Here is a 23,532-nt window from a genome sequence, read left to right as displayed (position 1 = left end):
TCAGGCTGGAGACACTTAGTCAGATTCAAAGCGCTAACTTTGTTTCTCTTTCCACAAATGCTCCCTGGCCTGCTAAATTTTCCAGACTGAAAGTTTCCTTAAAAAAAATTTCAGAAGATATTAAGTTTTAATCTCACACTTCAAAAAACTAAAAATTTGCAAGAAAATATTGCAATTGTCATAAAATTTCATCAGAGGTTTAAAGTGCAAGTGCGTGGGCAGCATATAAAGTAGCTAAACTCATTATTCTTCTGCAAATTCACAATGTGCTTTAACTTTATAGGCTATGAAGCATTTCCTGATATGGATCAAGACAACATCCTAATGCACTAGAATTTCCATCTCAACTACTGACAGTTATGCTCATTTACCTTGTTTCAGTCAGAATACGGCTGGACAAGTGAAGATGCTCACCATTTGCTGAGCCAGCAAGCTTCCAACTACTTGCTTCCTGGCAAAGCCAGTCCCTTGCAACACTAGTAGGAATTACTGGGTCTTTTTGCCAATTAGTATTAAACCCCCAAAAGGAGGAAGGCCTGTGGCTTGTGCATTACAAATACTGTTGTGGGAGAGGATAAAGTGAAAAACCTACATGACATATGTTTATAGTAATTAAATGCTTTCATCAATTAGTTCTATTTGTTATAAAGCTTGTGTGTTAATTCATTTAAATCATATGAAACAAGTTGCACTATTTTACCATCCTGTACAACAAAGGTACAGAGTAGAATAAAGTAAAATTCCACTAAATATGCACTGAGAGAGCATTCTAGCTGTATTTAAAATTCTTTGACATGGAAGTTTGCATCTCAGAGCTCCCTTGCTGAAGCAGAAGTTATTCAGAAGTCGATAGCTATATGTCAATTACTAGAATGCCATATTTAAGCCAGAATGACATCAGTCCCATGCTGAACAGCAAACATTAAATATCTTTTGCAATATTATCCTCTACTCTATGCATTATGACTTGGCTCAGACTAATTACATTCATACAGTTATAGACTTCAACGAAGTTATCTTTTTGTTGCATACACTATACTATAATTTAGTTACACTTGCCCAGCATTGCCTCCTAAATGGATCACCAAGTAACTTAGTAAAATTGTACTGAATTGGGCTCTAGGAGTAACAGAAATGGTCTAAAATAATTGTTTAATTTGTTTTGCTTTCTCATCTGTTTGCAGGGACGTTCCTATCTGCCCTCGATGCCTTAGCACCACATAGCATCTCATCACAAAAGTGCCAAGCAATGAGTATCACCACCACCAGAGAATCCAACCAACTACCTTTGACAACCAATGGCATTACCATCACTGACTCCCCCACCACCAAGACCCTGACCATAAACTTTACTGGACCAAACAAATAAATAATGTGGCTTAAAGAGCTGATATTCTGTGGTAATGGCTCACTACCTAACACACCTAAAGCCTATTCATCATTTGTAGGGCACAAGTCAGGAATATGATGCAATACTCTCCACTTGTCTGAGGGAGTGCATCTCCATCAACAACTGGGAAAATGAACATCATCCAAGAGAATGCAACCTACTTCACTGGTCCTCATTTATCACACTGAACATTCATTTCCTCCACCATTAGCACTCCAAGACTGTAGCATATCCCATAAATACTCTGTAGTTACTCACTTAGGCTACTTTGCCAACACCTCTCGAACCTACAACTTGGATCACAAGAACAGCAGGTGCATGGAAACTCCACTACTCCAAGTTCTCCTCTAAATCACACACATCCTGACATGATAATTTATTGCCATTTCTTCATTGTCAATTACATCTACCAAGTGAAAAATAAAATTCCTTCCAAACAGAAAGATTATACATTTACTCCATTAATGAATGGTTAAACGTTACCTTTTGTTTCACAATGTTGTCGACTTCAGAGTCACTCTCAGATTCAGAACTATCTTCAGATGAACTTTCCTCTGACTCACTGGTAGTTGTAGATTTTAGCTTTTTGGATTTGGTTTTGCCATTTTCTGCATCACAATTTTCACTGAAGATGAAAACATTGTAAAAAGGAACCACAATTAAAATTGCTAACACATTTTGTCCTTTTCAAATGAAATATTCTTCCAAAAACTGCATTTCAATTCCTGGGTACAAAGATTTAAGCATAGTAAAATAACTAATTCTGTAACAATATTCTTGGAATACTATCTTGAGGAATAGTGATCTTGAAGCAAAATAATAAACTTTTCCCTCAAAGCATTCACATGATGAACAACTGTGTTCAGAAAACAACTTTGCTGATCAGAATGATACCATTTTATATTTAAGTACTTTTATAAGTAGACAAGACTTGCTCATGAAAACGCAAGAGATTTACCAGTGACCTGTTAACAGCTTCCAAGCTTATGAATGGTTCCGAGAGGCTCAACATGATAGACTGCTGTCAGTTGTTGCAAAATGGTAATATCATGACATTAGGTATGAGACAATAGTAGGAGGAAGGGGAAAATAAGAAATATTCCTTAAATGGAGAATGGTGAAAATTTATTTTTTTTTTAAATGGCACATTGAAGGAGAATTAAATTCTTGAATATTAAAGGCTACCGGAAAGTGCAGGAGAATACTCCACTGCAAACGATGTGTGAACTGCATTGCAGCAATTAAGTATCTCTGAAAGCCATATTTCTCCACCCTGAAACCACAGGAACGTGTGAATGACTAGGTGCTGCCTTTTCTATCCTGTCAATCATATTCAATATCTGCATGATTACACTATTTAGTGCTGAGTTACAAGAACCTTTAATGGATACGTGAGAAGCAGCAGCATTGTCATTTCATGGACCATCACAGTGCATGGAAGCTCTGTAAGTAAACATTTAACTGATCAAACACCAATGTGAAAACATCCGTTGAAAATACTGAGTGGGTACAAACCACAATGAATCATATTAATTTCTGTTGAAGGAAAATATGTAAATCCCAAGTTCTTTACCAAAAGATATATAACTTTTCAAATTCAGAATTCAGCCAAGTGGAAAACTGGTGCATTTCCTCTGCCTCTCCTGCTGATTAATAGTGCTGACCTAACTAGAGATAATTTCCAATGAAAATCTAAAGAATGGACTTTACTGGTAACAGTATTTTTTTTAAACTTTTAGAGAAGTGAAAAGCCAGAATTAATTTAAACTATGGATATCATTTGTTCCATACAAGAAAAACAATATAAATCATTTTTAAAATCATTAAGACCTGACTTAAATTAATAAAGTTATAATTAGGGCATTATGTTGTATTTGTTATGAGGTGGCAGGGCAAGCTGCCTTAATTACTGTCTATAATAGATGGAGCAGAGTGCGTGTTATACCCCAATCAGTGCTGTCAGCTACAAAAAAAAAGCCAGGCAGCACATCAACAGCATCAGCAGCAATCAATGAATGAAAGGGCAATGAACTCCGCAATTTCTGACAGGCAAGAATGCAGTCTGTCAAGTAAGGTTCCTGATTTTCAAATTAGTAGCACGTATGTACTTCTTAATATCTGAAACTGGTATATTAAATGCTTTCAATCAGAGGAAAAACAAAACCATACTAATTACAGGATTAAATCAATAGCATAAGTTTCAGTTCTGGAGGCAGCCAAATTGTCTTGCACTTAAAAACACAGCCTTACAATTAGATGAACCCCAGTTCATGTTTTCAGGAATTGATCACTTACTTTAGTCAAGTCAGAAGACAAAGTATTTTGACTTGAACTGACAGCGCTTCTCAAATTTAATGGAGGTATAAACCAAGCTGGAAGAATGATGCAAAGCCTTCAACCAAAAATATTATGGAAATTCCAATCATACATTTCATCCGCATAACCTTGCTTCCCAGTTACCAGTGATAAATTAGAATAAACTTCCCTACCTCTGGGGAGACTATTAGAGATATCTCTGGGGAAGCTATTAGAGATATCTATTTAATTAGTCTCGCACCCTGACACATTATCACAGTAACAATACCCTGCCAAGATAGGAGCTGGGTAAATACCCTCAAACATGGCAATGAGTTTGCACATTAATGAAAGCATGATTGCACATTGTAACAACCTGGGTTTGGGATTTCAATTCCCAGATAACAAATTTCAAAGTACTAGTCATCCAAATTAATTACAAGTTGTGAAGATGCCCATTATTTTGCCCACTGTAACAGTCCAACATTGAGACAATGGACTTAGCTGAAATTTCCCACAAGTGGACTTTTGCAACGATTGCCTAAACAGCTTTATTGCAACTTACATTGGGAGTGCTTGACAAAATAAACCATCATTCACCTCAGCTGCCAGTGGCCATCCCATGATCGCAGGATACAATAAAGACATGGTTATCAAGTTTTTAAACTATGGTGAACAATTACTGACAAAGTAAAAGACTGAAGCCTTCAGAAGTTTAAAGTTGAAAATGTGCAGAGTCCCAAATTGTCAGGTCTCATACCTCAACTTGTATCCCAAGATATTATTTTCTGAATGTATTTACGCTGTTTTTGAATTGATCAACATTACTGCCATCATCATCTTCCTCGGAAGGCTGCTTCATAGATTTACAAACTTGTTCGGTGTAGTATTTTCATAGATTCACTGAATTTGCCCTGCTTCAAAAGTAGGCCATGTTCTCCAAGATGAGAACAATTCTGGGGTGCTGCATTTTACCTTTCCTCTTTCTCTTTCTCCGATTCACTGTCACTTGAATCTTCACTTGAACTTGCACTGCTATCTTCACTCTTGCTGTCAGTTTCACTCTCATTACTAGATGTACTGCCTAGAGATTGAATGAAAAGAGGTTTAAGTGTTTTATTTCTGTCATTTCAAATTTCAGACCAAGTTCACCAATAGTACTAAATCACTTCTTATCCATCCAGGCTCAACTAAAATAAAGATTAAAAAAAAAACAGCCCTATTGATATCTCAGATATTTATTTCAAAACCACACATATACAACTACTAATGAAGATTAAAAATAAGCAATGCAACCCTATTGTAATATTGCAACAAATTTGAATAGGATCTTTTCAATACAATTGTTTGTATCTGAACACCTTTTATGTGGAATAGCTGAAACAAAACAACCTAGGTACATAAAATCCATCCTTTCATAAATGCAGTAAAGAATAGATCAGAGCATACGTCAATATTCAACTCCTAACATGATCAGTAGGTTACTATTCAAAGACAATGCACCATTTCATCCTCATGATTCTTTAATTACATACTGTTTTTACATTTTTTGTTATATGATGTTTGGTTCAGCTATTAAGCACCATTAGAAAGGCATTATCATATTTGGACACAATGATAATGGCAAACACAGATCTATCTTGATCTCCAAAACAAAACTGGAATCTTTAATGAAAGCATTTCCAAAGGGGTTATCTCAACATCGGGATCATAAAGTTCACATTCCATGAACAAGATATCAGACACATATCAAACAAAATGGATTTAGAGGAGCAATCTGTCCAAGCAATGACTCACCTTCACTGGATTCTTCCTGCTCCTCAGAATCAGAGTAAAACTTGTCTTCTGAAGAGTCCTTTCTTGCTTTTAGTTTACCTACAGGTGTTACCACTTCTTTAGTCTGTGTATGAATGTAAAAATAGTTCAGATTTGCTACAGCTTTAAAGGAAAGCCTTCAAAAACTAATTAAGTTCCATGGGAGTTAGAGAAACAAGAGTGGAAAGAAAAGGAGAAAAGAGGAAAGTCCAGGAAGACAAATGGGTGCAGATGGGGAACAGGATGGTGAACAGAAAAATAATTAGTCAATTCCAATTACATGAATGCAATTGATATGAAAAAGGAGAAAGTAATACATTAGGGTTATCATTTCTAATTAGTGTTCAGAAATTTCCTGTGGAAATAAACCTGCACGGAGAGGTTGTGCTGTTTTTTTATTTCAAAAACTTCCCAAAGTTCAGGTTTCAGTATTGATAATTTCAGAAAAGTAACACACTGCCATCTCAAGCAGCTTGCTGGAGAAAGGAGGGGTGTCAATAAAATTAGCAGGAAAAAAGTGGTCTTAGAACAGATTAGACAATCCATTTAAGACTGGACAGTATACCAAACACCAGGACTTTAATTTACAAGATCCAGTTGCACTCCACAATATATACTGGTGTTTACATAACTGTCATCACTGTACATCATATTGAAGAAATATGGATATAACTGCATTGGTCAGAGTATTCCAAAATCATTAATGTAGTGGCATCATGCATGACATCACTACAGAATCCACCAAGTGGTTTGTCCAGTCATCATTGACTAAATGAGGAACTCAGAAAAAGGCTACATTCAGAATTGCAGTGTTGTACCACAATGATCGTAGACATTAATTTAATTTACACAAGGCGTGAAGCATTGGATTTATAACAGAGCCTGATATTTTCTTCAACCTTTTATGAATATTTTGGAGAATTTCAATGCTTTTACAGTGAACCAAATTATAATTGTAAATCACATGTATTGTAAGTGTTAGCTGCCTAAGTTTTAGGAAAGTGTTAGGAGAACAGGATTGTGGTAAGGATGCAAAAAAAATGTGCCACTACAAGAGCTAAAATACAGGGATCAAATGGGCTTCCTCTAGACCACTGAAAGTCATGGCTATGATGTGATTAGACATTTATATTTTTGAGGTTAAGTAGCCTTGCTAATGGACAGCTACTTAATAGTAGATATAAATAGTAGATACTACTTTGTAGTAGATATTTAATTAATAATCTCTACTACAAAATAAGAAAAATAAATATTACAATATTAAATATTGGATAATATATACAGAACTTTAACCATGTTAAAGTTACACAAGTTAAAAAAATGTAATGTTAAAGATATAGTAAGTAACTTATTATACATTTTATTTTTTAATTAGTACTAGAGACTAAAGCATTTTAGACTGGCTTAGTAACCTTTTACCTCAAGTAATTGTTAGGATTTTCTTTTTCTTCTACATCATTACTCTATTCTCTCTTATTTACATAATCTAGCTAGGACATCAACAATCAGTAAAATAAAATCATACTGGCTGAATGACTTCCACATTTCGGACAGAAGGGTCAGGGGCCGTCTGCGGCCAATCTGGAAGCTCCAGATACCCATTTGCTTTAGTATTCAGTGAGTGCGATAACGTGCTCAGTTGGAAACGATCTCTATCTGTTGAACAAGGAAAAAAAAGAGAAAAATAATAACATGGGCTTTATGTCAGAGCTTTAATCAGCACTAGTGATAATTGGTACTGCATTATCTCAAATGTTATAGTATAAATAAAAAGGGGGAGATGATTCCTCATAGGTCAGAAAACTGATTTCAGACCATAGATTACAATAATCTCACCTATAATGGTCAATAAAAAAGCTAATCATTCAGTGTGTTTGGAGGTGTTGCTGTGAAATGCAGCTCCTCTAAAAATTACTTTACTGTGAATATTAAGAATGACAGCACAGTTAAACAATCCGCATACATGTCTTGGAACAAAACTCACTCAGAATTTTAATACTATTTTGTTGCCAACCGAACTGTTCCTTGGTTTCCTATTAAGCTTAAAACTATAATATAAACAGAGTTATTAATAGCAATATGCTACATTACAATAAACTAGACAATAAAAGTACTCCTGTAAAATCAAAGAAGTAAATAACAAAAACAAAGCTTACAGGGGTATCATTAAAATCCTAAAGTGACACAAATAGGGAGAATCCTTGCACTAATCATTTTGGGAGACAATTAAATGAAAATGCATTTGAAGAAAAAGGTGGCAGATTTTCCACAGAATTATTCAAGGTAAATGGAAGCATAAGCTATTAACTCCTACATAACACAAAATGATGATTTGATTAGTTAATTTAGGGCAATTCAAATCAAATTGGGTTCATTCTGTCATTCTTTAGGAAAGAGGTATTGCATTTTAGTTCCATGAAAATGGATATAAACTGAAAATATGAGGTGTTAAATACTAATAAATATTAATTTATCTAGATTAACAGGATAAAGAGAAAGGAACAAATCTACAGAAGGTAGGTAGATGGCATTAATTGTGAATAGTAACTCTAGATAATATTTCTTGGTGGTGTCAAGAAGGTGTTCTGAACACCTGGGAAAATTTGGGGTATGTGAATAGAATGAAAATTCAAAGGCTTTAGGAGGAACAGTTGGCATCTCTGGGTTTCCCTTTCAGTGCTTCACTCAAAACTCTTTTTTTTAAATGAAGAGTATACTCTCTTAACTGAGACCTAAAGGGCTTTCAATTGTCCTAATAGGTAGGTTAAAAACATATTATCCTCAGACCAAAAAATAAAAAGCTTTTTCATGACATAACTCTCATCTTAGCAGAACTAGAGAAATATAATGCACCCAATTTACTCATGTATTCAATTCGTTACAAAATAATTTTGTTTTTACTTACAGTTTAGCATAACAAACTAACATTCCCGAATGAACTGATAAGACTGTAAAAGTATTAAACCACTTTGAAGACAGGTATATGTCACACTACCTTCTTCTAAAGAAAACCATAAATCACTAGCAAACTGCATACACGTTAACCAGCTGAAGAAAGGAAATAGAAGTCAAATTACCCATTGTTACAGCAGAGATGTTGTCACTTGCAGAGATAACCAGAAATAGGAGCCATAAACATAAAAAAATTCAATTGGGAATTCAGTAGAAAATATGCTTGCTTAGAGAGTAGTTAGGATATGAAACTTGCTACTGCAAGCATTTGAAACGATCAGCATAGATGCATTTAAGTAGTTGCAAGATAAACACATAAGGGAGGAAGGAATAGAAGGGTGCATTAATGTGGTTACAGGGTGGAGGGGGCTTATGGAGCATAAAAACCAGCATGCACCTTTGAGCATTTTCAACCCTTTTCTGTATTGTAATAGCATGTTCCCCCTACCACCCACCCCCCCACACCCCCATTTTGTTTATTTTCCAGGATCTAGGCATTGCTGGCAAAGCCAGCATTTATTGCTCATCCCCAAATGCCTTTTGGAAGGTAGTAGTGATGCATTTTTTTTAAACTGCTCTGCTAGGTTTCTACTGGTGAAGGTACACCCCACAGTATGGTTGGGTAGGAAATTCTGGGATTTAGACCCAGCAAGAATGAAGGACATCAGGATGAAGTAAGAGTTGAAGGAGAATCTACAAGCTGGTGGTGATCCCATTAATGAGGCTGCCTGCCCTTCCCCATTTTGGTGAAAGAGGCCATCGATTTGGGAGGTACTGTTGGCATATCCTAGGTGATTACTTGCAGTGCATTTTATAGATGATACACACTGCAGCCGATGTGCACCAATCATGCAGGATATGAATGCATATAGTATCTGAAGTATAAATCAAGCTGGCTACTTTGTCCCAGATGCCGTCAAATTTCGAGTGGTCAGCACTGCACGTATCAAGGCAAGTGAATAGTACTCCATTACGCTCCTGATTTGTGCCTTGTAGATGGTGGAAAGGCTTTGGTATGTTAGGTGGTGGGTCACATGACACAAGATACCCAACCTCTGACCTGCTCCTGTAGCCATGGTATTTATGTGGCTGGTTCAGTTGATTATCTGGTCAAAGGTGAACTGACTAGAAGCTGGAAGATGACTCAAATGCCACTGAACATCAAGGTTAGTAGTTATACCTCCTTTTGTTGCCCATCACTTTTATTGGGCAAAAGTTACTTGCCACTTATCAACCTATGCCTTAATGTTGTGTACAAATTACACATATAGATATATGCTGCTTCATTTGTTGACAAATTGCAAATGGAATCGAACATTATGCAATCATCAGCAAATATGCCCACTTCTGTCCTTATGATGGATGTAAGGTCATCAATGAAGCAGCTGAAGATTGGCTCAGGATATTGCTCGGAGGAACTCATTCAGTGATATCCTGGGGCTGGGGTGAGTGACCTCCAACAAACACAAATATCTTTGTGCCACATATGATTCCAACCACTAGTGTTTCCCCCTTGACATCCAATGACTTTAGTTACTCTCACCTCACCTCTGGAATTCAGCTCTTTAGACCAGGGATATTAAATAATCTGGAGCAGAGTGTCCTGGTTCAACTAAACTGTGCACATTAGCAAGATATTGGTGAGGAAGTGCTGCTTGATAGATCCATCAATGACACCTTCCATCACTTTGCTGATGAATGAAAGTAGACTACTAGAGCAGTGACTTGCTGGATTGGATTTGTCCTGCTTTTTGTGAACAGGACATACCTGAACAATTTCCCATATTGTCCAGTAGATGACAGCATTGTAACTGTGTTGGAACACCTTGCCTAAAGGTACAGCTATCCCTGAAGCATAGGTCTTCAATACACCAGGTAGGATGTTGCCTGGATTTATAGTCTTTGCTCTATCCAGTGTTTTCAGCCATTTCTTAATACCAGCAGCAAGTATATACAGTACTGGTATCTCTCTCTAAACTCGACTTGTGAATTTGGAGCAGGGGACATGAAAAATCATTTCAACAATCTTCAGGCAAAAATTTGACCAACCAACATATTGAATGAAGACAAGCTTGTCAACACAATCTACTAAAGGAATGGGATGATGCAATAGGAAGACTAACAAGAGGAAATATAGACCATAATTTAAAGGTATACAATATTTATAAAAGTGCAGAAAGAAATGGGACCCAAAGTTTAATAAAGATGTAGGATAACAGTGAATCTATGAGGCAGTAGTCATTGTCCTGGGTGAAGGCTGAATATAGAAGGTGATAGCAGTGAGAGCCCAATCCTTATGGCATCTCAAATAAGTGAAAACTGTTTGAAACAAAAGTTTTAAAGTGCATGGGAAAAAGGATTAAGTGAATAACCCAGAGTCAGTATCACTTTCTCTGCACTATAATTTTTTTGTAAATAAATCAATGGCATAGAATTTGCCTTTTCTATCAAGTAGTTTTTCAGCCATCTTTGCTCCATGTCGTTATTATGGAGAAGAAAACTTGGAAATTATGACAAGATACACATGGTAACAATGTTTTCTTCAGTTATTGCCTGGGAATTACTTTTAGTGGTTCTCCTTACTGAAAATATTCTTAACAACTATTTATCTTAGTTTCTTCCTGCTTTCAAATCAACAGCAATGTTGTATGGCAAATTAATACTGCTCACTGCCACCTGTATTCATGCTCTGCAACTTTGTTGGGGGTCAGTATGTTGGCACAATTATGGAAATGTTAACTGACTAAATAAAAATATACCTATGGTACTCTGGAGGTTTTCATTAAATAGTGATGCAGCTCAGAACACCTTGCTAAAAGGGGGGGGGGGGGGGGGGGGGGGCAAAGTACAAAACAGCAGAAACATATGGAAACAGGTTTCCAGATTTTAACCTTTGACTACCATCCTAATATGACTTTTTTGTTCTGAATACAGACACCGGGAGTTACAACATAGCAATATTCTTCTGCTTCATTTATGAATAACCAGTGAAATTCTGTATAGACAAAATAGATATACAAAACTAATTAGCTCTTCAGTGATTATCAGGCCTTGTTGCACAATTTAAAACAATTCTTCCAGATTGCAGAGGAAATAAAGATGTAATTTAGTAATAAAGGAAAAAGCAATAAATTCTTACTTTTTGCCTCAGCGAGGACCTTAATGGAATACAATTTGGCCCAAGTCAAATTTATTCAGGTATGTCAGGATAAGATGGCAAAGTTTTGAAGTTGCATACAAGAGAATTAAGGTTATCAGAAATGCAGGTTTCACGATAATCTTTAGTCAAATATACAGTGGCATGCAAAGGTTTGGGCACCCCTGGTCAAAATTTCTGTTACTGTGAATAGTTAAGTGAGTAGAAGATGAACTGATCTCCAAAAGTCAAGGTTAAAGATGAAACATTCTTTTCAACATTTTAAGCAAGATTAGTGTATTATTTTTGTTTTGTACAATTTTAGAGTGAAAGAAAGGAAAGGAGCACCATGCAAAAGTTTGGGCACCCCAAGAGATTTGAGCTCTCAGATAACTTTTATCAAGGTCTCAGACCCTCATTAGCTTGTTAGGGCTATGGCTTGTTCACAGTCAACGTTAGGAAAAACCAGGTGATGCAAATTTCAAAGCTTTATAAATACCCTGACTCCTCAAACCTTGTCCCAACAATCAGCAGCCATGGGCTCCTCTAAGCAGCTGCCTAGCACTCTGAAAATTAAAATAAATGATGCCCACAAAGCAGGCGGCTATAAGAAGATAGCAAAGCGTTTTCAGGTAGCAGTTTCCTCAGTTCGTAATGTAATTACCAAATGGCAGTTAACAGGAACAGTGGAGGTTAAGTTGAGGTCTGGAAGACCAAGAAAACTTTCCCAGGGAACTGCTCGTAGGATTGCTAGAAAGGCAAATCAAAACCCCTGTTTGACTGCAAAAGACCTTCAGGAAGATTTAGCAGACTCTGGAGTGGTGGTGCACTGTTCTACTGTGCAGCAACACCTGCACAAATATGACACTCATGGAAGAGTCATCAGAAGAAAACCTTTCCTGCATCCTCACCACAAAATGCAGTGTTGGAAGTTTGCAAAGGAACATCTAAACAAGCCTGATGCATTTTGGAAACAAGTCCGGTGGACTGATGACGTTAAAATAGAACCTTTTGGCTACAATGAGCAAAGGTATGTTTGGAGAAAAAAGGGTGCAGAATTTCATGAAAAGAACACCTCTCCACTGTTAAGCACGGGGGTGGATCGATCATGCTTTCGGCTTGTGTTGCAGCCAGTGGCACGGGGAACATTTCACTGGTAGAGGGAAGAATGAATTCAATTAAATACCAGCAAATTCTGGAAGCAAACATCACACTGTCTGTAAAAAAGCTGAAGATGAAGAGAGGATGGCTCCTACAACAGGATAACAATCCTAAACACACCTCAAAATCCACAATGGACCACCTCAAGAGGCACAAGCTGAAGGTTTTGCCATGGCCCTCACAGTCCCCTGACCTAAGCATCATCGAAAATCTGTGGATAGACCTCAAAAGAGCAGTGCATGCAAGACGGCCCAAGAATCTCACAGAACTAGGCCTTTTGCAAGGAAGAATGGGCGAAAATCCCCCAAACAAGAATTGAAAGACTCTTGGCTGGCTACAGAAAGCATTTACAAGCTGTGATACTTGCCAAAGTGGGTGTTACTAAGTACTGACCATGCAGGGTGCCCAAACTTTTGCTTCGGGCCCTTTTCCTTTTTTGTTATTTTGAAACTGTAAAAGATGGAAATAAAAAAGTAATCTTGCTTAAAATATTAAAGAAATGTGTCATCTTTAACTTTTTGCCTTTTGGAAATCAGGTCATCTTTTACTCACTTAGCTATTCACAGTAACAGAAATTTTGACCAGGGGTGCCCAAACTTTTGCATGCCACTGTACTACCTGTGAAGTTTATTGTAAAGTAGCTTATGGCCATTAATATTTGTTTACATTATAGTTAATTTATAAATTTCAATTTTTTGTTATGAAAACTATCCTCTTCTAAATATAGGATATAATCTCATTAAGCATCTCATACGTGTCGCCTGATCTTAGTATCTAATAATTCTAGAATACATGACATTGTAACTACTCATAAGTATAAAAAATAAGCTATAACTACAATAAAATAGCTCTTATGATCATCCAGACATTAGAGGAAGTCAAATAGTCTGCCAACATGCACTCAAGTGAAAAACATCAACAGTTTTGGATTTTATAGCATTCACAATTAGAATGTACAATAATGGGTGCACTTTCCCTTTATGCCAGGGTAGCAATTCTACTCCATTCACATAGATAAAGCCAGAGTTTGAAACGCAATGATGACATTTTTTAAGTACCTTTAAATGGAGATTCGAGGACTGGTGCTGGCTTCTGGACAAGGAATATTTTCTTGGCATATTTGCTTAAAGCTCCACTCTTCTCATTTGGAACTATCAGCTGCTTGATAAATCTTGTACGATCTCTAATGTCATAGTTCTGATCATACTTGGCTACATTTAATATGTACTGCATAAGCAATTTTGTCTGTTGGCAAAACAAAACAAGAAAATAATATATGTTATTTACGATTATTGATAACACTGAATAAACATATTCAGAGCTGTAATAAGAATGAATGGTCATGGCCGACAAATGTGGCTCCATTGGGAATACACATTCCAAAGGCAGCAAATGAAATTTTAGCTGAGGCACATGTCCTCATCTGTGCTGAGTAGGTGAATGCTGAATCCTGAGAAGAAGCCAGGCGCTAGATTATTAAACTGCTGAAGTGGAAAGAAAGGCATCATTAAAAAATAATCATATATGGCAAAGCTGGTGAAGAGTCTACATGAGGATAATGAATGTAGAAATATAACTAAAAACATAGCACTCAAAACTTAATCTGAAAAATATGCAGGACATCAACATATCAGATGATATTAGGCTAGGCACATTTCTATGAAAGAAGTAAGCTTTATGAAACAACGCTGCCCCAAAGCATGCATAGTGCCTGGAGCCTGAATACACTTAGCTGCTACTCACTGAATTATGAACCATTAACTAAGCCATATGAATCAGTGAACTGTATTATTGCAAATTATTTGCAATGTATTTAGCCATTTCTATCTCAGGGTAACTCACTGCTGATGTCCTTTACAACCAAGCTAAGTGACTCAGTGTCATGGGTTCTGTCAATCATTACCAGTATTTCTGAAAGAAAACAGCCCTGCTGTCAATCTATTCGGATTTCATCTTTTGAGAACTACTGATCCATTCTGTAATCACAAACAACATTGCAAGCTTGTACTTTAAAAATTTGCTTTAGGAAGCAACAAAGCCTTATTCCCATAAAATGTTGTCACTATTACTAGGAATAAACAAAGAATAAATTTCCAGATTTTAACAAAAAATTTCCAAAGTTAGAACATTTCTGTTTATTACTTTTAATGAATTGAATGAGAAGAGTTGCAAATATGCACTTCCAGAAATAACATGGAACATAATTTCAGTCATATTGAATTTCAAATTATCAACTATTTAATCTTAGGGGTGCATTTTCATGTTCAAAATGAAATATTCTTCTATTTAGTACAAATTGAACAATCGCAGGTAAAGCAGAACATAACACTGTTCATAATCAAGCCTCTTCCTTGAGCCTTATGCTTCTAAATGTGGGGGAAAAAAAAAGTCCCAGAGTTACACATTTTGTTACTCTCAGTTCGAGTTGAAAAATGAGTGACCCGCCAGCAATCCCCCATTTTTATTCAATACTCCTGCAACCTGATTGCACCCTTTAAAGCTTAGACACTGAGCTCATGTGGTGTAATAATATCAAGGTGGTAAACTGAATATTTTCGGAACACTAGGCTTCCATGAGACACTTGGGCCATCAGCAACTTCTAGTTGGACTATAATCTGGAATCACGTGGGCTTGGATATTCCTCAATCACTACTATCAAGCACTGAACCAATATACTTTAAGAATAATGCAGAAGTACTCTTAACATGCTTCACTGTTAACCCTGCAAAGCTACAGCAAAGAACTATATGCACGCTGGATAGCAGAAGCAGCTTGCTTAAAGCACAGCTTTGCCATCCTACAACTAATGGATCAGGTGAAAGCTCTGCTGACCTGTCACATCCAGTTATGAATAATGATGGATAATTAAATAACTAACAACAGGAGTGTAGAAGCAGGAGAGGCCTACACCTGATCTGATGACAAGAGCTTAAACCCAAGTAGACTGCGAATTAAAGATAAATTTCAAATTAAAAGGCTGTGGGGGAGAAAAGTAGTAATAGCAACAAAGAATCCCCTGGATTTTTGGAGGAATGGTTGATAGGTGACAATTCACAATTGACAATAAAGGCTGGACTTGCCAGGTAGGGTCCTATCCAATCAATAACACCCCATGGAGGTATTTCAGTGCACATTTCCATTCACAATGACAGCAGAAACAACATGTGAGTGAAAAAGGTATGATACCTATGAAAATCTCCTCCTGTTGCACAAACTACTTCAGCCTTCTGAGGAATCCATAATCAAGAAAGCCCAGTTTCCATTGCTGCCATTGACAGTCTTCAGCATCACCCAAACCTGCTATCTTTACTTCCAAGAACAGCTATGGCAGAAGGACATGGAAATTCACCCCCAAGCCTCAAAAAAAGTCACATAGTAAACCAAATTGGCAATATATTGGCTCATTTTTCTAACATCACTGGATCTAAATCCTGGAATACCCTACCCAATAACACTAAATAACATCATCATCAGGAGGGCAGCTCACCACCACCAATCTAAAAGCAATCAAAGAAATGCAATAAATGCAGGCTTTGTCCACAATGCCCAAACTCCATAAAATAAAAGCAAAAGCTTCAAAAAATTACAATTTAATATACAAAAATGCAGCAGAATGCTGATTTTGCTTAATATGAGACAATTTTAATTCCACTGTTCAGAACTGGGCTCTCTTGTACAAGAGACACAAAGTTAGCAAATAATTAGAAAGGCAACTGGAAATGTTGGCCTTAACTGCAAGAGGGATAGAGAGCAAAAGTAGGGAGGTGTTGATGCAACAGAACAGGGCACTGAGGAGGCCACACTTGGAGTACAAAAGGGTAAAACCTTGGATAGATTTGAAGACAAGGATGAAAATTTTAACATCAAGGTGCTACTTAATCTGGAAGCAAATGTAAATCAGCAGAGAGAATGGGAGAAAATAAAACGGTGCAAGCTTATGCAAGACACAAGAGATTTGGACAGCCTCTAGTTTATAAGAGGCAAATCAAAAGAGAACATCCAAGAGTGAAGTAGATTTGTCAAGTTTAATGATGAAGACATGAATAAGGCTTTCAGCAGTATTTGAGTGACACAGAAACAAAATCAGATGTTGTTACTAAGAGAACTCTTAAATAATGACACAGATATCTGATCCAAGTTACAGGCTAACTGGGTCACATTCAGACAGTTGCCAGGAAGCTGATTGGTGTCATTGGTAATTTCTGAGGAGTACTGAAGATAGTTCAGCTGTTGACAATGTTTAGTTAGAGGAACTTTGTGCTCATCCTGTATTGGTGGTTAAAGAGGCTCTACTCTAGAGTCTAGTTTAGAGGCTCTAGTGGAATCAAAACTGGAAGAGGCAAGCTTGAGCTGGGGATTGTTAACATGCATACAAAACTAATGCCTTCTTTTCAAATGTTGCTACCAATGGGAATGGTGAAGACAGGAAATCAGATAGGAACCAAGAATAGATCCTTGGTGGATACCAGATCTAACACCATTGGCATGACCCCTCATTGCAGGTAATTCTCTAGCTACAGTTGGATTTAGAAAAATGAAACTAGACAAGTACAGTCCTATCTAGTTGGACAACTGTGGAGTATCAAATGGCTTAAGAAACAATATCAAAGACAGCAGACAGGGCAAGGAAAATGTGGAAGCATTGATTAACTTTGGCATAAATGGTATCTTGCATGATTGTGGCAGTCATTCATCAGTGTAAATTGTTCATATTTTGCATCATATTGTCACAAGTGCAATGAATGTAAAAAATAGAAGCAGAAAAGATCATCTTTCCACAGATCATAAGAGAAATTCCCAATTACATCAAGTGTTTCATAATTCTTGTGTATTAATAAATCATCACAGTGAGTCTATGCGACAAATATATTCCACACCCAAAGGAAGTGAATTGTCAAGACAACCTGGTTTGGTTAAACAATTAATGGTAAAGGAAATCAATTCAAAAACCTAAATGTCTAAACTTGACATTCTATGATTGGTGTCTGTTCCTTTCACAATTATATATAACAACAGCAAATTCCAAAGTAATAAATGTAACTGGTTAAAATATATCATCAAGAATGTAAAGGCCAACTTGCAACTCTGAATAACTAAAGGAAAGATATGTACTTTTGTTCAGTTCTTACCTGCTTTGGATTTGTTAGATAGAGTTTAGCTCCCAGATTTAGAATTTGCAGTTTCACTATCTCCTTTTCATTTATAAAGCCCTTCGCCACTTTCCTTAGGACATCCGGTGCAATCTTTGGTACATGCTCACAGTATTCACCTATCAGCCACAGGATGCTAGCACGAGCCATGGATACCTCATGAGAAAGAAGGAGAGACACGAAGAGAAATAGAAAAGGAAGAAGAGGAAGCCACAGAGAAAGCACATATAAAACAAAAGAGAAGGATGTGATTAATGGGAATTTCAAATTTAATAGCATAGCAAATCAATAATGCAGTAATGGAGGACTGAATTAAAATCTGAAATGCAACAACTAATTTGGAAAAGGCCAATCATACAAATTCTGTGACATAACTTTATAATAAATACTTTTAAATGAATATATTGTAGCAATGAGAAATTAATACCCTAAAAAGCATTCTCCAGCATTAAGTCATTTTATCAACACATCGCAGTAAGCATGACAAAATAAATAGGAAAAAGTAAATCTAGTCCCCACATACAATAAAGAAATGATAAACAGAGATCCTGAAGAGTTCTCCTGAACCTTGAAACAAAAGGAAAAATATTGGCAACACCCTACATAACCATGAAGGCAGCAGAGCAGAAGAACTTGTCAAAGGAATCATTAAGCAATGTCAAAAGAGGAATAGAGAATTACATTTTCAAGTTGACGACGATAAAGCCAAAAGGCACACTAAATTGCATGGATGGAAGAAAGAAGTTGCAAAGAGACACACAGGCAAAATTCTGACAGGTAGAGTTCAATATGGAGAATTATGAGGTTTGAAGAAAAACAGAAAACACTTCTTAATATAAAGAGTCTTAGAACTATGGGAGAGTAAAAGAACATAGGTGTCCATAATTCTGAACAAAAGAAACAGATGCTCTGAAATTATGTAAATGTACTGGTGTTCACTTTAAATAAAGCAAGATAAGCCATCTTGAAGTACTGGGGAAAAATTAATTACCCATTTTATAAAATATAAAGTTTCTGTCCTGAATTTGCAATGAGATAAATGGAAGGGAATAAGAGCCCTTCCCATTATAATGGAGGAAATGTGACAGTAACTACTGAAGCAAACACATGTGCAGAAGTCCAGAAAATACTGTCAGCAATTCACTGCATCTCCACCAGGCACATCGGTGCAATGCCAACAACCTCAAGTATTCACAAATGATTCTCAGCATAAAAATGCTTAAAAATGTTAGGCTTTGTGCATTCCTTCAGATATTTCCAAATTAAGGATATTAATAGTTTACTTCAGTTAATGATATTCAATCTTCCACCTTAATCTCATACTCTATTTTGTTAACACTATCACAAAATGTTTAAAAGTCAATACTTTCTACTTTCTGGCTTGCTATCAGAGAAATATTCAATGTGACTAGCTGTTCAGCATGTATGATGATATTACTTGTTGCTACATGTTCAATATTTCCTAACACCTGACAACAGGCGATGGGGAGAGGTAAAGTCCATGTCACTGAGATTGCTAAATTCATGTGAACTGTATTCTTCAAAGTGAATGTAAAATCTGGGCCAATAAATGGCATAGTTAAAACATGTATTATTTAATTAAGCAATAACCAGAGAACCAGGTGGCAAAAAAATACAATTTCTTAAAAAGTGGTAATTTTTTGAATTATCAGATGGGAAACATTTTTTGTTAAATACTGCTTGGGATAAGGGACTGAAAAAAATCTGCCATGTGGGGCAATAAAGACATTTCCAAATACTGGATGTTATAATTGACTTAAGGTCTAGAGGGTTAAGCTTAGATGATTTAAATGATCAATGAGTATGTCACAAACATTATTTTTAATCAACATGGCATAATACAAGTTATACCATTCACAGAATGTTGGGAGATTGGGGAGGTGGAGAGAAGCAAATGGAAAGGATTTAATGGCACCAAATACATTTCTTTCTTTTATCAGCTTGCACGGGAGGTATTGATTCAGCTCTTCAGTCTGGCATATATCAATTTTTGGTATTAGAGCACTCTAAATAGCAAAAAAAAATGCAGACCTGCCAACACTTTTTTTTTGTAATTTATTGATTTTGCCCTACCGTGTTAAACTTGTGCGAATGACTTAGATGAGAGGAAATAACAATGAGGAAATTCTCTCCTAGCTACCTCTGTGTATTAAAACAAAAATACAAAAATCAATAAGTCATGAATAAAATCACAAGCACTGGAACAGCAGGGTATCACATATCCAAATTAACAGCAGATATTGTGATAAATTGAAATCAGTTGAGTTTATGATCAAGGAAGCATTTCAGATGATACGTCACTCAACCAAACATCCACAAGCAAGCACATGGGCTAAGCAGTGAATAAGCAATAAAGCACATATTAACAAAGCTCTATTGTTAGCAAATAAACATGAACACCCATTTTCCTTTAATGGTTATAGTTTAATATACACTTACTGTAATTTTATCTAGAAGCTTAGCCATATGTTTAATGATTTCACTGTGTTGTGATGGTTGAGTCTGGAGCAGTTTCTTAATGACCACTACACTTTCTGCAACAACGTTTTCTGTAGAATAACAAAAATCCTTTAGGGAAACAATACCTTAAGCAGGCTTCAACAAAACCAGTAACCAACTTACTACAGTTTCTATAGATACTTAGTAAGAAATGTAAACAAAGTGAGCATTGGTCATAAAGAAAGTGTGTATGAATTAAGAAAACAAGGAAATGTCAGACAAATTAACAGTGTTTTGCATCACTTTATCCCAGAAATACCTGTAAATTGGAAAATGGAAGGAATGGAGAAACCCAGGAAAATTACAATTATTAAGAAACTGATACTGAGGAAATTGTTGGAGCTGTAGGCTGACAAGTGTCCAAGTCCAGATGGATTTCATCCCAGGGACTTAAAAATGGTTGCTAAGATTGTTGGTATATTGGTTTTAATTCTTCATCAGATTGGAAAATAACAAATATAACTGCCCTGTAGTTTCCTGCCATTCTCCTCATATTTAACAAGAGGAAAAAGGCAGGAAACTACAAGCCAGTTATCTTAACATCCTTCATTTGGAAAACTTTAGAATTATGAAGGATGTTTTAGAAGAGCACACAAAATTCAAGGAAACCAGGCAAAGTCAATATGGTTGTTTAAAAGGTAAAAATCACATTTGAACAATTTATTGTAATTCTTTGAAAATGTAATATGTGCTATGGATAAATGGGAACCAATGCATGTGCTGTAATAAGAGTTCCAGAAGGAATCTGAGAAGGTGCCACATCAAATACTGTTGCAGAAAATAAAAATTCATAGCAGGATGGGGGATTTGGGAGAGGGGGTGGTGCATTTTGGAGTGGATAGAAAGTTGGCTAGTTAACAAGAAAGATAGAGTGGGGATAAATGGGCCTTTTTCTGGTTGGCAAGATGTAATGACTGCAATTGTTGTGGGATCAGTGCTGGGTCCTTAACTCTTTACAATTTATATAAATGACTTGGATGAAGGTACCAAGGGAAATGATTGCTAAGTATGCTGATGAGACCAAGATAGATAGGAAAGCAAGTTGTAGAGTGCGCAAAATTGTGGAGAGTTGTGGGAGGAGGCTACAAAGGAATATAGATAGATAAAGCGTGGGCACAATATGGCAAATGAGTTATAACCTCAAAAATTTGACACTGTTAATTACAAACATTTTCTAAATGGAGAGATATTGCAGAGCTCCGAGATGCAGAGGGATCTGGGTATTCTAATGCACGAGTCAAAGGTGAGTATGCAGCTACAGCTAGTAATTAAGAAAACTAACAGGTGTTCAGAGGGACCTGTGTGTTCCTTGCATATGAATTAATGAAAGCGAACATGCAAACAATTAGGAAGGCAAAGAGTACATTAGCTTTTATGCAAGAAAATGCGAGTACAAGAGTAAAAACATCTTGTTTCAATCATACAAGGTCCTACTGAGACCACATCTGGAATATTGGTGTCCCTATACAAGGAAGGATAAATTTATAATAGGGATGTGCAACAAGGTTACCAGATCCATTCTTGGGATGGTGGCTGCACCATATTAGTAATGATTAGCAGATGGAACCTATAGACTCAAGTTTAGAAGAGTGAAAATGACCTCATTAAAGTGTACAAAATTCCTATAGGGGGTTGATCGAGTACATACAGAATTCATGGTTTCTCTAGATGAGGTGTCTCAAACTGGGGGTTGCAGATTCGGAATAAGAGGTTGGACTTTCAGAACAGAGACAAGAAGAAATTTCTTCATCCAGAGGATAGTGAATCTTTGAAATACCATACCCAAAAGGATTGTGGAAACTCAGTCAGTCATTCAGTACATTCAAGGACAGATCAATAGTTTTTTTTTGAATATTAAAGGAAATAAAGGAAAATAGTGCTGAAATAGAGAGTTCAGCCTTGACCTTAATGAATGGTGGAGCAGGAACAAGTGGCCAGAGCATACTTCTGCAACTATATGTTATGATGAAAGGAATGTCATTGATGATCATATGAAAATGATTAGGCATAAAAGGAGTTCCTGCAATTATGTCCCAGGACTGGGATGTCCGATCTCTAACAACTATAAGCATCTTCCTTTGTGAAAGGCATGGCTGCAACTGCTGCAGTGTTTTCTCCTTGATAGCCTTTGACCAATTATACCAGGGCTCCTTAATGCCACACTGGCCAAATACTATTCTAATGGCAAAGATAGTCACTCCGATCTTTTGAATTAAACTCTGAGCCATGCTTGGACCAATAGTCCAAAGTAATCTGGGGTCGAGTGGTCCTGGTAAAACTCAAACTGGGCATCAGTGAAAGGAAATCAAAACAACTGCAGATGTTGGAAATCTGAAATGAAACAGAAAAATACTAGAAACAGTCAGCAGGTCCGGCAACATTTGTGGAAAGAAACAGAATTAACATTTCAATTGAAAACCTTTCCAGTTTCCGATGCCAATACTGGGTAGCTTGAAACAGGTATTGGAGGTAGAACCAGATTTCATCAACATGTAAATAAAAAAAGTTCAATAGATGCAAGTGCTGATGTTCATGGAAATGAGGAAGAAGGGACAAAGGTGAGGAAAATCGATTGAGTAAGAAGTTCATGCTAAGGTTAAATAGCCATGAACTTGAAACAATTTAAGACAAGCTACCAATAACCTAAATGAGATTCAGTTGAATGGTGTCAAACAACATCATGGGCTGAAGGGAGGCTGATAAGATACGGCATCAAAAATCCAGTTTGATATATGATTTAGACTGCTTCACTACTCCAAATCAGGAGCTGTAGAAGTGATGGGTCAATCTGAGAGACAACATGCTCAGGAACTTTATAAAGTAAGCACAGAAATATGATTGAGGGATGGGCAGGACTGGCAGCTCAATGTTTCAGGGTACAGATGCTATGGGCAGAAGTAGGAGAGGGGGAGTTGTGTTTTTGACTAGGGAGAACATCACAGCAATCCTTGGAGAGCATATTTCTGGAGGAACATCCAGTGAGTATATATAGATAAAACTTAAAAATAAGAAGGGGATGATCACTTTGATGGGACTGTACCATTGCACCCCGCCCCCATTGGTCAGCGGGAAATGGAGGAACCAATATGTAGGGATATCGGAGATAGATGTG

The 23,532-nt window shown here is 36.6% G+C and overlaps 1 protein-coding gene across 2 annotated transcripts in view; it reads right to left on the bottom strand.

Moving 5' to 3' along the window:
- Window positions 1-23,532, bottom strand: part of ap3b1a (adaptor related protein complex 3 subunit beta 1a) — a 203,881-nt gene that overhangs the window by 95,125 nt on the left and 85,224 nt on the right. For both annotated transcript variants that reach the window (XM_052019559.1, XM_052019560.1), the window contains exons 14-20: window positions 20,361-20,470; window positions 17,880-18,056; window positions 13,808-13,994; window positions 7,026-7,156; window positions 5,483-5,585; window positions 4,661-4,769; window positions 1,874-2,015 (exon numbers count right to left, since the gene is read on the bottom strand). In XM_052019559.1, coding sequence (XP_051875519.1) covers window positions 1,874-2,015; window positions 4,661-4,769; window positions 5,483-5,585; window positions 7,026-7,156; window positions 13,808-13,994; window positions 17,880-18,056; window positions 20,361-20,470 — 959 coding nt within the window. The remainder of the gene's footprint in view (window positions 1-1,873; window positions 2,016-4,660; window positions 4,770-5,482; window positions 5,586-7,025; window positions 7,157-13,807; window positions 13,995-17,879; window positions 18,057-20,360; window positions 20,471-23,532) is intronic.

This window comes from Pristis pectinata, chromosome 7 (genome assembly GCF_009764475.1).
Source record: "Pristis pectinata isolate sPriPec2 chromosome 7, sPriPec2.1.pri, whole genome shotgun sequence".
Classification (NCBI taxonomy): domain Eukaryota; kingdom Metazoa; phylum Chordata; class Chondrichthyes; order Rhinopristiformes; family Pristidae; genus Pristis; species Pristis pectinata.
This window is presented reverse-complemented; position numbering and strand designations above follow the sequence as displayed.